The sequence below is a fragment of the Curcuma longa genome, chromosome 14 (assembly GCF_044706935.1).
Source record: "Curcuma longa cultivar G26 ecotype Majalengka, Jawa Barat chromosome 14, ITB_CL_G26_1.1, whole genome shotgun sequence".
Classification (NCBI taxonomy): domain Eukaryota; kingdom Viridiplantae; phylum Streptophyta; class Magnoliopsida; order Zingiberales; family Zingiberaceae; genus Curcuma; species Curcuma longa.
The window spans coordinates 6,598,803-6,613,978 of record NC_133874.1 but is presented as its reverse complement, the minus strand read 5'-3'; the positions used below and the strand labels follow the sequence as shown (position 1 = coordinate 6,613,978).

General features: G+C 36.9%; 2 protein-coding genes across 2 annotated transcripts; one reads left to right on the top strand and one right to left on the bottom strand.

Annotated features, from left to right (window-relative positions):
* The first annotated feature begins 197 nt into the window (after positions 1–197).
* LOC141844716 (pescadillo homolog) lies at positions 198–11,016 on the top strand. The gene is made up of 14 exons (XM_074732711.1): positions 198–308; positions 396–481; positions 560–688; positions 1,098–1,217; positions 1,295–1,420; positions 2,443–2,527; positions 2,617–2,727; positions 3,138–3,231; positions 3,419–3,708; positions 3,935–4,042; positions 7,074–7,195; positions 9,137–9,356; positions 9,450–9,650; positions 10,696–11,016. Exons 1-14 carry the CDS (start codon positions 285–287, stop codon positions 10,774–10,776), a joined length of 1,797 nt encoding a protein of 598 aa, XP_074588812.1. The 5' UTR covers positions 198–284; the 3' UTR covers positions 10,777–11,016.
* A 580-nt stretch (positions 11,017–11,596) lies between these two features.
* LOC141845679 (transcription factor MYB83-like) lies at positions 11,597–12,755 on the bottom strand. The gene is made up of 2 exons (XM_074733732.1): positions 12,436–12,755; positions 11,597–12,305 (listed from the first exon to the last, which is right to left on the bottom strand). Exons 1-2 carry the CDS (start codon positions 12,753–12,755, stop codon positions 11,597–11,599), a joined length of 1,029 nt encoding a protein of 342 aa, XP_074589833.1.
* Between the last annotated feature and the right edge of the window lie 2,421 nt (positions 12,756–15,176).

Genomic DNA, 15,176 nt, shown 5'->3' with positions numbered 1-15,176 from the left:
TAGCAGACGACGAATTGGCTTAGGACTCGAGTTCGACCGGATTTGACAGCGCGCTCAGAGCCAGATTGCAGCGCCGCCTCGAGTCCGGAACGGGCACCGATGCTGATGGGCCTAAAAGTAAGGCCCAATTAGTAGCATTGCCCTGAAGCATAAAACCCTCGCTCAGTCTCTCATCTTTCCCTCTTGGTTCGTGCCCTTCTCGTGCAAGCCGACCACAACCCGGCGACGGCGGCGGCAGCGGAGGAGGCAAAACACTCTTCCCTTCCGTATCAATCTCTGCCGAGATGCCGAAGCACCACAGGCCTGCGGTAACCCATCGGCGATCTCTCTATCTCTCTCTCCTTCTGCGTCAAATCTGTAATCATTGCTCATCGTTCTATTTTCTCTGGATTTAGGGCAAGAAGAAAGAAGGAAATGCAGCGAAGTACATCACAAGAACGAGGGCGGTCAACTATTTACAAGTTTCTCTAGCCATTTTCAGGTAAGGCGGGTTTTGACGGCTCATTTACGTTTGGGATATGGTTAGTATATTCTAATCCTTACTTTGCTTCGCCTTCAGGAGGTTATGCATTCTAAAAGGTATATTTCCGCGGGATCCAAAAAGGAAGGTGGAGGGGAACCACAAGACTTACTATCACATGAAGGATATCATGTTCCTCTTCCACGAGCCTCTACTTCAGAAGTTCAGGTAAAATTATTTACATCGCTGAGAATAACTATATAGAAAGCTAAGGCAGCAACACTTTGGGAAAAGAAGGTAGAAGGTGAATAAACTGTTAGCTTGATTGATAATGTTGCCATTAAGAAAGTTCAGCATCAATGCGATCCATGATTCCTAATCCACCTTAGCTGGTTCTACATCATGTTACATGCAACGTTGTCTATCGTTGCCTCTCTTCCTGTGATAGTACAGGCGCTTTTCTATTTGTTACATTATTTAGCTGTTATACTCTGTCTGAGTGCTTATTTTACTTTTTAACTATATTGGAAGATTTGATTCTTGGTCGGTGAGGTGCTGAATTTGTTGACACTAGCTTTTGCTTGAAGTGTTATACATTGATATATTTTATTTATATTGTGTTTTAATTATGATCCAGGGACATAAAGGCTCATGCTAAGAAGGTTAAAAAAGCTAAGGCACGGAAAAACAAGGACCTCGAAGATAGATTGCTGGACCGTGCACCAACATATAAGCTAGATAGGCTTATCTCAGAAAGGTTTTGAACTACCAATTTATAACATATTTCCAGGGAACAAATAATAAGTACTTATTTACAGTCCCTGGTGGTATTAGGTACCCTACTTTCATTGATGCACTCAGAGACCTCGATGATTGTCTTACCATGGTTCATCTTTTTGCTGCTTTGCCTGCTGCTGAGGGTGAACGGATTCAGGTGGAGCGTATTCATAATTGTCGAAGGTCTGCACTTTAAGTCATTTAATGCATTATAAATATACTCTGCTACTGGGGCCATTAACTGTTTTTGAGCTTTTTAATTCACTAGCATGATCCACCTTCCTATCACCCTTGACAGGTTTGTATTATTTATTTTATATTATAATGCATAAATAGCTGATTGGGATTTTTGATGTTGTAGTGAAGATAACATTGGTTCAAATTTCTTCTTGGAAATTAGCCTTCTTGTTTTTTCCTAGTTCATCTTTTGCCTATATTTACTATTTAGAACCTTGCCCTCAGCCCCGCACTTGACGAATTTAGTGCTAGATGGCAAATATTTAGTAAATTCTGAAATTATTCAAGGAAACTTTTAAGGTAAATCAGTCACTTTTATTTTGCTTTATATGTTCTTTTCAGTTCAAAGTTTTAGTTGGCCTTCCAATGTAATTGTCTGCAAAGTCAGCTATGGAATTAAATTTCCTAGCATGTTGAAGCATTTAGATAGATGTTTAGCTGAAACTGGATCATCCAATCAGCTCATGCATTGCAGAGGTATTCTGTTTGTTGGATATAACAATCTAGTTGTCTAGAATCTCAGAGATTGTTGTGGGTTGATTTTCAACTCCTTGTGACAAAAATGGGAAGGACGAATTAAGGACAATTATGATAAATTGTTGATTTTATTACTTGTGATGCAGAATTATCTTGTGGAATTAGTAAGAAAAAAATTGCAATAGAAAAATAGGCTGAAATGCCCACTGTCATCTAGGCTTGGCTATTATCTCTGAAGCATGCCCCATCTAGACATTACAAATTCAGAATGATTAATAGAACTTGTCATAATTGATCTAAATATGTTTTTTAAAAGTAAATGATCCTTACATATCTTAGTTGAAATAGTAGTACATTAAAATAAAATGGCTTTGATACACTTTGGTTTATTCAAAATTTTGCCCTTTTATCACGATTGCATATATATATTTTCTAAGTCTGCAATTTTATAACATGAATCACGAAGAAATTTCTTTTCATATGCTAATTAGGTTAAGTCATGAATGGCAAGCATACATATCACGGACTCATAGTCTTAGAAAGACATTTATATCAGTGAAAGGCATTTATTACCAGGTGAGTCATCATGTAGATTTATCGTGCAATTCAGAGGATCTTTTTTGAGTTTATACATATTTCCAACACATAGATTCTGGATGTCACAGGCCGAGGTCGAAGGTCAGAAGATCACATGGCTAACTCCGCATGCTTTACAACAAGTTTTGACTGATGATGTCGACTTCAATGTCATGATCACTTTTCTGGAATTCTATGAGGTTATACATATTTACGTTTTTATTTCTTATGCTTAGTGTAGTATCATGTCATCAGGGCTATGCTGAAAAGTAGATATTCTGTGGATATTAAATCTACAGAATTAATAAGTAAATGGGTAGAACGTGGTCTTAAACATGCACCTCTCAAATAGCTGTTAGTTTTCTTAAGTCAGGTCCAGTAGTTTGCTTTTATTTTCTTTCCATCTTTTCTTTCTCTTACTATTTATCTTTAACCTGGAAGTTAGCTTGTTGACATGTCAATTCTCTTATTTTCATTGACTTATAAGATCTGGTGACCAATATGAGTAACTACCCATCGCTACAATAGATATATTTTGTTTTTTTTCACATTATTTCTTGTTTGTTATGCTCAATTTCCCTTTCTGTCTATTAATTTCTTTTTTATGCAGACACTTTTAGGTTTTGTAAATTTCAAGCTCTATCATTCCATAAATGTCAAATATCCTCCTATCCTGGACCCTCTACTAGAAGCTATAGCAGCTGGTAAATCCTTTAATGATGGTGCCTTCAGTTTAATCTATTCTTTAATCTCTTCAATGTCTGTCAGACTGGAGTTGATCATATAATCATGTTCCAATGTTCTATTTTCTCTCTCACACTTCAATTGAGTTTCTATTCTTTTGTTTGATCACTCATCACTAAGCATTAACTGCGTTGTTTTTATGTGAAGAACTGTATGCTTTGTGCCGCTATATAGCTGCTCAACCTGGAACGGCATCTGTGGATTCTCTACCAATTACTTCTGGTGAAGATGGTCAACCTGGGATGGAGAAGTTAGATATACGAACTGAAGAATCAGAGCTTAGACTTGCACAACTGCAACATCAGCTTCCAACCAATGAGCCTGGTGCATTAATGCATCTGGTGGAAGATTCTAAAGCAGAAGATGAAGACACTGATGCGGAAACAAAAGAATGCAAAAATCTTTTTAAAAACTTCAAATTCTTCTTAAGTCGGGAGGTGAGATTGTCACTTAGTTTCTGCATTTATGGGGACTTGGGACAATATTTCATGGTATGATATTGTAAAATTCCATCTTCATTGGAATATGGATCGTAGGTGGTTATGCTTATTTGACTGTGTGAAGGTCACATTTGGTTCATTTCCTCTTTTACAGACTGAATATTGTTTTAATTTGTTTTTTCACCAACTATCTCTGTGTCTTACCTTAATTGTTGTTCCATAGGTTCCAAGAGAGGCACTACTTTTTGTAATTCCTGCTTTTGGTGGAGTTGTTTCATGGGAGGGTGATGGCTCTCCTTTTAGGGAATCAGATGATGGAATTACCCATCAGGTAAAAAGCTTTGTTTGTCACTAATTCAATGCTCAACATGTTGTACTATGATCTTGAAAACTTGCCATTGATTATTCTGTACGTAAAATAGATGTGGATCCTATCTGGAATTGTTTAACAGAGTTGCAAATATAACCACCACTTGATTAATTTTTATGTATGTTGTTTCAATTTTTAGTCAGCATATCAGCTGGCGCTGGCCTTCTGAAGTCATATAATTTTGATGATATAACCATCACCTAGACTAGGTTTGGATGAATATAGTTTCTGTGGATCCATTCTTCTTTTCCAGAAATTTGCTATCTGTAGTGCATCCTCTTAGGCAGTCAGAATATCCATGGAATGGTTAGGAGAAGTACAGTATTTGAAAAGTGTAAGGGGGAATAAATCTAACATAAAAGAGGAGAAAGAGGAGATTGCACACTATTGAGAATTGAACTTTATTCTCGCTCGGTTGGCCTTGGTGAATGGCATACACAGACTTTCTTTGCGAGGGAGGAGTGTTTGTTTGTGTTCCATCCATGGAGCATAGAGGTGATTAATAGTTAGGTGTGAGATGGAAGATTGTTGATTGTGAGCCACAAGTTAATAAGAAACATTGATATTAACTTAAGAAATATCAACTTAATTTTAATTACAGTATTGATTATCATTTTTGCTGATAATGTATTATCAATTTTTATGATTTTGATATTGTGGTAACTAATGGTAATAGTAATTTGATTTTTGTTTTTTATATTATTTAAATATTAATAACAGTCTTGATTATGATTTTAGCTAATAATATATCATTATTTAATTACTAATGCTAATAATATTTTGATTCTTGTTTCTTTATTGTTTATTAATATAATTATATTAATAATATAGAATAATAATTCAATCCAAATATAAATGTATATCAGTAGTCTTGATTATTAATCATTAATAATATGATATCATTTAGTTTGAATATTAATAATATATTATTTTTCTGATTGCAGATTTGAGATCTTAAAAAAGCACTAAGCGAGAATAAAGAAAATGAAAACACATTGAAACTGTAGAAATTTATGGAGAATAAGAAAGACGTTTTTATGTTTGAATAAATTCTTTTATTAAAAGTAAAGATTCATACTTTAAATTTCTTAATTTTCTGCATTAACATTCTTAATTTTCATACATAAATAAGTCTATTTTTTTGTTTCTTTTTTGTTATCCATTCAAAGTTCAAACTGACTGATCCTATCAAATTGATATTCACTTGGAGATTTTGATTGTTGAAAACTGTTACTAATTTTGACGACCATGGATATAACCAACAAAAAAGGAATGTTTCATATGGAACTATGGCGATATTTCCTAGCACTATAATGGATCTTTCACATTGATTATTCATTAGAATTGTTTGGTGATGCAAAACCCAATCATAACATAATCAAGTTAAAACCACGGGTTTTACCTTGTTATGTTTTGACCAACTTTAATTATTTTAATTTTTTACGTGAACATTTTTAAGGAATTTTTCCGCATATGTTTATTAACTCATACATAAACAAGCTTATTAATTTTTTATTTTTCTATTAATTCAAACTGATTGGTCATATAGCTTTAATATCCCCTTTATATTTGGATTTTGATTGCTCATACCAATTTTTACAACCATGGATATAACCAACAAAGAAGGAATGCCTCTCTTTTCTAAAGAATGATATCATGCTTCTATGTCATCTTAACCTAGTCACTGTATTGGACCTTTCATGTTGATTTTTCATTGGAGTTGTTTGATGACCCAAAACCTGATCTTTTACCTAGTTATGTGTTGACCATTTTGAAGCAATCTTCCTTATTGGATCAAAAACCCATGATCAGTTGCTGAACAAGCTTTTTTCCCAGTTAAGGCACTAATTGTACAAATAGTTTTTTCTCTATCCATTCACTTGTGTTTCAGCTAACCAGTTTACTTTATATAGACCATCCAGCAGTTAGTTCTTTATGACATCTTATCCTAATCTCAATAATGGATATTTCATTTTATTAATCATTAGTGAGTTGTTTGTTGACCCAAAAGCTGACCTTTATATGGTTATGTTTTGATGAATTTGGTCTTGACTTTGAGTCACCAAATCATGACCATTTGCTGAACTGATTTTTTTTTCTGGACCAAGCACTAAATTGTACAAATCAATTTTTTTATGTTCATTCAGCCTAAAAACCATCCAGCCATCAAACCTATCTGGTCATTCAGTATCATTTGATTCATCTTGTCTATTTGGTTTGTTCTGTTCATTTGACCTTTTGATCATCTTGCTTGTTTGGTTGTTTACAAATTGTGTAGCCTGCTCTACTTGTACATATTTTTCAGTCCTTCCCACTCAGTTCATTTGGCTCCTTTGACACACTAGGTTAACTTGGGCACTCTAATCTCCATGCCCTTTGTCTATTGACACACTCAGTACTTTCCGTGCAATTTGATTGGCCTGTCCAATTTGTTGGGTTCAATCTCGGTACTTATGATCCACTTGTTAAGCCAATTTGACCAGTCTATCTAACCCACTCACCCCAATCTATCTAACCCAGATCCATCTGATTCATTTGTCCAGTCCTACTGCTCAGTGACTTTAATTTGTCGCATTGTCTGGCACTGGGTTTGATAGACTTACCTGACCTCTCCAATTTGTTTGTTCTGTTACGCTTGCCAAGTTCATCCATTATAGAATCACTGGCAGACCTGCCCCCACTATAATAAAAGAAAACTGCAGCTTGGAGTTTCATATATATCCTTCAATTTTCGAAAAAAAAGAGAGTTGGAAGCTATATCTCTGGAATGTCAGAGTGTGGTTTTTCATAGGCTATGATCGATGAGTGCTTCTATTGGAGCACTATTTATTGCAGTTGTGCTGCAAGTTCAATCACCATTTCACTTTTTTTTGAAATACTCAACAAATTATGCATGTGCATTTCCAAATTGTTTTTTTAATTATCTCCTTCAATGGCTTTTTGGTCGTGCCATCACTGTTCTTGTGTAAATTTCTGCTTTGCATTTGTCCAGATTGTTGATAGACCAACACAAGGACACATATTTCTTTCTCGAGAATATGTGCAACCACAATGGATCTTTGATTGTATCAATGCTCGTATTATATTACCTACAGAAGATTATTTAGTTGGGAGGTAAAACTTCAGTTTTACTTTAGTTGCATTTCATTTTTTAGATTTTTAATGTATTATTCTTTCGCTTAATTTTCTCTCTTGAGCTTTTGTTATTATGCATTTTTTCAGTGCAATATTAGATTGTATATTGTTGAAGTTCTATTCTTTCTATACTTAATTAGTCTGCTAAGATGCTTAAGTGCCAATATTTTTGTACTAGAGATTAGGTATAGCTCATTGATTTTCAAGGGTTAAGATCTTGATCCAATGTCTAGCTTTTCTGGTTGTCTGGAAAGAGATATCTTAATGACTACTAATGTATCATGTGTACACCATGTGCCTTTAACAAATGCCCTCTGACATGGTATTAATCATTAGTCTACTATGCTTCTGTTGAGGTCTACATGTTTGACTGGTGGTGCCATGGAACAGTAACCTGAGTTATTTGGATCCTGACACCATTAGGCACTGATGATTGTAGGAAAAAAAGGATTTCCAGATTCCCTCTCTGATTTGGTCTGAATTGTGGATGGGGCCCAAAATCTGTTTGCTTTTAACTTTCAATTTCCCATGAAACTAAAATTGAAAAAATCTCACAATGCAACTCAATATTCATTTTTGTAGTTTAATCTCTTTCTTTCTAATCACGTTATCACTTGCAATTCAAAAGCAGCAACTAATTTATTATAATTATATTCTCATCCTATATAGCCAACCCAAGGAATATTGTCACTATAAATTATCACATTTACCAAATTATTCAATACAATGTGCAATATTTTATAAAAATAATTGATGATTTTAGAGACATAAAACAAATATGTAGGAGTCAAAAAATTATAAATCTAAAATAACTGATGGCAGAAATATTGCATCACTATGGATCAAGAGATACAAAACAAATATGTAGGAGCGAATAAAATTATAATCCTAAAATCCCCATTGTTGGGGCTTAACACTATATTCAGTCTGTTACATAGACATGATGAAGCATGGAACCAATGATTTCTTCGATCTTAAATCAACATATTGTTAATGAGAGAGGATATAGTGAGAATGGATTAAGTGAAACTAAGATGAAGAGAGATAAGCAACAACTCAATTATGGAGGAGAAAAACACCAATAGATTTGTTGCTCTGACAGAATTGTTGTATATGGAGGCATAACCCATCTGATGAATGATGATGAATCAAGCGTAGTAGCTCCCGGGGCATAGTTGAGTTAGTTACGATGAGTTGCTGAAGTGGGCAAGGGTCGAATCTCGGCGAAGCCGAGACAATGCCCTCCTCCGTCGTGGCCAACTGCAGCTTCTCGATTTACCTTCTCACAGATGGTCGTGGGGCCGACTGTGTGGGGCGGCTGGGGTGGCGGATTCCACCTTTTGCTGAAGAAGAAATGAATCAAGTGTAGTAAAGGAATCAATATGAGGATCTATGATGTGTGAAGGAAATTGATGAAATTTCTGGAGTCCATATTCAAGAGAATTGCTGAGAGACGGGATATCTTTAGACATGGGTAGCTTCAACTGATCTTGTTTGAGATGACAAGGGGCAAGCAGTCCCTTATCTCTGACCTAAGAAGGAGATCAGCAAAAGCAGAGCTTCTTTTCCAGAGGGATAGGAGATGACAGAGCTTCTCATGACAGGAGTTGGAGTAATAATTACATTCTTTGCACTTTATTGAGGTGTAGAAGCACAAGATGCATGAGGAAGGTCGTTGTTTACTTGTTTATGAAAATTGCCTTGCCCTAGAAGGAATGTTCTAGAAGATCTAAACTCAGGAAATAGGGGCTTGGATGCATTGTTAAATTTTAAGGAAAGAAGTAGTGCAATTAATTAATTCTATTAAGTTGGAAATGCTTTGCATGACAAAAATTACAAAGTCAACTTCATAGACCTGTCTATGTTGCTTGTTATACTAATTTGTGTGAAGAAATGACTATTAATTGCCATCCTTATCAGGATTCCACCTCCACATTTATCACCTTTTGTTGACAATGAGGCTGAAGGATATGTCCCTGAGTACGCAGAAACAATCAAACGCCTGCAAGCTGCAGCTAAAAAAAAAGTGTTGCCAATGCCAGGTCTGGAAAATCAAGATCTAAATGATCCTCAAACTCTTTTGGTTGAAGGAATAGTTGATAGGACTGAAGCTAATGAAACTGCTGAAAAAAAACGGAAGGTATTTGCATTATAGTCTTTTGTTTATGAAACACCACAGTATGTCTATTTAAGGAATGATATAAGCTGGAGTTTTTTATACTGTTTATTACAGCTGATGATGCTTGAGAAGCAGTACCATGATGAATTGAATATGGAGCTTCAGGGAATAGCATACTCTTCTCTGAAGAATAAGAACCTGGATAACACAGTTGACAATGCCAAAGAAGACACTATTACTCCAACAGAGGGACCAGAAGACCTTTCACAAGTTACAATGTCACGTAAAAGGAGAAAACTCTACGAAGCAATGAAGGTACTGATTTGTGTTATTGCATATATGCTTCTACCCTTTATAAATACATTTCATCTGCTTTCACAAAGGATTTGTTTTGCTCGTTGGTTGCGTAGGTATGCCTCTTTAATTGGTTCATATTACAAAATGCTATGTCTACATTGTTTAACTCTTGTGTAAATTCAAAATTTTAAGCTGTGAAGAAAGTAGATGATTGCCACTTGCCACTCGTGGAATTTTGTTCTTGACATTTAAGGCCCTTGCATAAGTTTCCTAGTTAGTTTCCTTTGCTTTGGCTTGATTGTGCAGACCAAGTAGATCTTTTAGATTAACCAAATGTGGTAATTGTCATGATTCAAATTTTATTTACATCCAATTAGATGGTTTCAATTGACTGTTGTATGTTTGTTCACCTTTTAAATTTTTTCTGATATCCCATTTCGTGCACTATTATTCAAATTCAACCTTAGTCATCATTCACTTCATATCAGTACTAATTCCTTCTCTTAATTAATCTGTTTAATGGGGTGCATTCAGCTTCAGTTAATGAATAGGAGAACTTGACTTCCAATCTGAACATGTTTTCTAAACATATGATTCAATTCTTTCTAATACAAGGCTAGCTGTTCTGGTCGATTAGATTCTTTCCATGTCGATCACAACAGGATCATCTTCAAAGAAAACACATGATTTTTGTATGCAGATACATGCACAATCACTCTTAGAAAATTAATTAAATTAATTGTATCCAAGTAGGTATTATTTTAATGATGTTAACAATTCATAAGAGGACTTGCATGTGTGGCATTCATAAGCTGCCAAAAATTTAAGTTCCCAAATGCTAAGCATGCATCAATACCAGCCGCTTTGCTGCCTGTTCTCTGTATGCCACTTTTTTCTCCCTAAGTTGGTAGCTGTACTGCATTTTATTTTCTTTCGTTGGTGTCATACGCGTTCTCATCGCTTAGTTGCTTCATCATTTTATTTGTATTTGTTTTCTCGGGCTAGACAAATTACATGAATTTTGTGGAAATTATATGCTTCTAACTTTTCCACTTCCTGACAGATCGGTCAAGAACGCAAAAAGGATAAGGTTAAGCTTTTGCACGAGCGGAAGAAAAATGCAGAAGCCAGCAAAAAGGTTTAGTTTCTGCTTTCCCAAACACTCTGCTCGTGGTTCCATGATGAACCCTCCTCCCTCTTTATTACCCACCCTTGGCATATCATTTTCCAACAGTACTATGTTCTTCGTGGACATGGCTGCTCCTGTAATCTATGCAATTTTGCACCCACAAGATTCTATTCAATTATCTTTAAAACAACTGAAATTAGATTGTATGCCATCCTTCCTTGACATGGGGAATTAGTTGATCATGTTGTTGTGTCATTCGTTTTCCCAATAATTTTAGATCAATTTTCTCTTCAGTCTTTACATTAGCAAGGCCGTGTAATGGTCATTAATAAATAGAAACCATGCATCATGATGCATCCTCCACCAACTTCCTCACGAACCAACTCATCATAATTGCTTCATTAATTACGATCATATTTAATCCACATCACATTCCATGCAAAGTCCATCCTCGACGTCCCCACGCTTTATTACTAACAACCACAATGATGGGAATGATCATGTCACAATTTAAAGAAAGAGCAGAGACGCTGCTAATGCAGTTGGCCCAACTTAAAGGGACAAAAGCATCTCAATCAACCTACCTTTCCTTCATGTGGAAATCTGTAATTATAGCTCCTACGAGAGAAAAGAGAGTCGAGAAAAACAAAAAAAAAAAACAAACATACATATCATTTCCATCTTACATAACTTCATCTGTGTAGTATAATAGGGTATATAGTTTACACAATTAAAAATGAGCTTCAAAGAATTCAAATCGATTACAATTTGAAGTATTTGGGCATCTCTATATGCGTCTGTTTGTCTGTGGAAGTGATTAATGGAGTCCATAATATCATTCAGCTTGGAAATCAAGGAAAGGAAAAGAGACATCTCTCATCAAGTCTCCCAGCTGATCCCATTCCCCCACTCTAATGCTGCTGCTTTCTCCACCCTCCCAATTCACCACCAGTCCACCTCCATCACCATTGCTTTGCTGCACCATGTAATTCCCTTCGATGTTGTCCCCATCATTCATGCTGCACTTCTCCTCTCGACTGCCATCAAGAGGAGGCACAAAGAGATCTTCATATCCTGCCATGAGCCCTCCTCCTCCTCCTCCTCCTTCCTCCATCACCATCATCCCTTGCACCCCATTACTAAACCCGTATGTGCCGTAGGCCATGGCAACCTGATGAGCCACACTGGTGGGGGCTTCATGGAAGTAGGAGCCGTGGTCCACTTTGGGAGCATTGCACCAGTTGAACTCAGGAAGAGGGAGTAGATCACAGTGGTCGGCCCTCGACCAAAGTTGGCCTTGCAGTGACGAGGAGGAAGAGGACGAGGACAAGGAGTCGATGTACATGCTCTGACTCGGCTGGTCATGCCCGTCGATCGTGTTCCCAAGGTTTCCGGCGGTCGCTGATTTGATCTCCTGTTCTGGTCCAGTGCTGCTCGAGACGGATGCGGATGAGTTCTTTAGCCTCTTCTTGATGGTGGAGTTCCAAAAGTTCTTGATCTCGTTGTCGGTGCGGCCTGGCAATCGAGCTGCAATTTGAGACCACCTACATTTACAGAAACATCGATCGATCGTTAGGAATTAATCGATAAATTAAATAAATATATATGGTTTTGGATATATAGAGCAGTAGCGATCGGTGAATTGAGTTATAGAAGAGGAAGAGATGAAACGACCTGTTGCCGAGGATGGAGTGGAGGTGAACAATGAGGTCCTCTTCTTGGACGGAGAAGGTGCCGCGCTTGAGATCCGGGCGCAAGTAGTTGATCCACCGGAGGCGGCAGCTCTTCCCGCACCGCTGCAACCCGGCATTCCTCGCGACGTCACTCCAACACCCTTGCCCATTCCTCATCATGTAGTTCGTCAGCTTCTCATCCTCCTCCGGCGACCACAGCCCTTTCCTCAGCTTGCAACTGTCGTTCCTGTTACCACTATTACCGCCGCCGCTGATCATGAGGTCATTGCCGGTCGGCAGGGCGTCGCCCGGCCTCCTCATTCTTCGACTTTGGCAATTGATATGGTGGAGAAGGCGATCGGATATATATTCACAGTTAAGTGGAAGGTGATGGATTAAGAAATGATAGAGAGAGAGAGAGAAGTTAATGGCGATGTGGCAGGTCACTGCACTGTGAGCTTTGCTTACAACACGGAGAAGAGAAGAAGAGAAAAGATGATCAGCCTCCGTTAGGTGCATGTCGTGTCGATCGACGAAGGAAACAACTCCGAGATAGATGAATAATGAATGAATCAACTCTCCAAATAATTGTTCTCTGTGCGTGCGAGAGAGAGAGAGAGAGAGAAGCAGGTACTACTGTGAAGGGTGGGTCTACTTGTCTTTGACTCCAGTTCTCGTCCTTTTTCCCCTCCTTTCAGCTATCTTCCCTCGCAAGGTAATCATTTAGGGTTGGAATAGAAGAAGAAAAGAAAAAAAGGAAAAAGAAAACGATATCGAGAGAGAGAAAGAGATTGTTTTGTTGTGAAGCGAAGCTATTTGCTTCGACTTCACATAACCTCTCTCTCTCTCTCTCTCTCTCTCTCTCTATAGCTTCTCTTTTTCTCATCATCATGAAGAGATATCTATAGATTTGGAAGATAGATGAAGTACAAATATGGTTATTTAATGCGGAGTGCATGCGACAGCCTTTGCATGTAGTCTACGCATGGATATTGATAGTTCATTAATAGCCATGCATGTGCATGCCTCCATGGATGATACCGTTAGTAGTATCTGCGTATGGTATGATACGTCATGGATCGATCTTAGCACGGGTGGGTAAAACACTTTATTAGAGGATCGCTGTGTTAGACAAATTCTTTTGTAATTTATTTCTCTTTTAGATCGTGTGGAATAATCTTGGATGAGTCTCAAGGTGAAAGTGATCATCTTTTGTTACAATTAAGGATGTGTTTGATTCAAATTATCATATATAACTTTGGTTATGTGATTACCAAGTAATTAGTACATAACTAAGGTTATGAAGTATAAAAATATAATATAATATTATTTGATTCAACTTATTTATCACAAAACAGAGAGATCATGAAGGGAAGGAGTTTAGGATTTCTGCAGCGGGGCCCAGGGTGAAAGACTTGTCATGCTGACAAAGTAAAATAACCACGTCAGCAGGTGCGCATAATCGCGTAAGTTAACACGTGCAGGAGATTATATATATATATTATATTTGAATAGTTGATGAGGGGTTTATTGGACAGAAAGTTTTGAGTAAGATCTCAAATTAAGCACGATTATTATTGTGTTAATTTCAGTCAGATTAGCAAGTGACAGTTTTGGATTGTTGTTGGCATGTAGATGATGGTGGCTTGCTCGTGAGGGAGTTGATATTGATTCGTGCATCACCTGACGAAATGCAAAAGGATTGTAGCACTTTGAGTTGGTGACCGACACTGTGCCGGTCAGCTCTAGGGCCCTAAACAAATCAAGTTGAGTTCAAATTTTGTGATGTTCAAACTTCATTGATCAAGTAATCAAATTAAGTCGAATCTAAAATGAAACAAATCAAGTTTAACTCGATTTGTTTTTATGAGCTTGAGTTTAGTTCAAACGTGGCATAAACTTGGTTTATATAGATATTATCGAATTCTCAATTCAAACTTGTTTGATTGGTTATTGAATTTGATAATATAAATTTATTTGTTCATTTTGAAACTCTCTTTGTTCATTTAACATGTTGATAATAATTTTATTGATAAAAATTATTCTGAAATATTGTTCATGAATATTGTTCAAGAGCCTCTGGGATATGGTTGAGTTGGTTACTGCAAGACAAATTTGCTAAAATGAGCAAGAGTCGAATTTTGACGAAGCCGAGGCAATACCCTCCTCCATAGTGGCCAACTGTAACTTCCTGATTTACTTCTTCACAGATGATTATGGAACAGACCGTGTGAAACCGCTGAGATGACGAATTTCATAAACGAATATTCTTCACGAACATTGTCCATGATGTTCAGTTGGAAGGGGAGCAAAGTCCCCTTAGTCATTATGCCTAGCGTTGAATCAGAAAGATATTTATCTTATCGACTATCAAATCATTAGCGGATTCTATTTGATTCGACAACTTAATTAACGCCTTAATCAGATCAAATCAAAATTTTATCAGGTTATAGTTTATTGTGCTCTTGTTCCCTCAAACTAATGGAGTAAACTAAAAGCAGCATGTGATTCATACGGTCAATCGCACCATCGAAATGTCGATCGAGTAACAGGAAAATGAAGCTCAAAAGTCCATTAAGATCACAGTTTGATCAGTGAATTATTTGGACCAGATGCATCCAATAATTAACTTAATTTGATCAATTAATATCTATTCTGTCAAATTCAGGTAAGTGAAACATAGCAGGGAGAGGAGAAGTCACAGAAACATAGTATAGTAGGTCGTCGATGGCTCTCAATCAT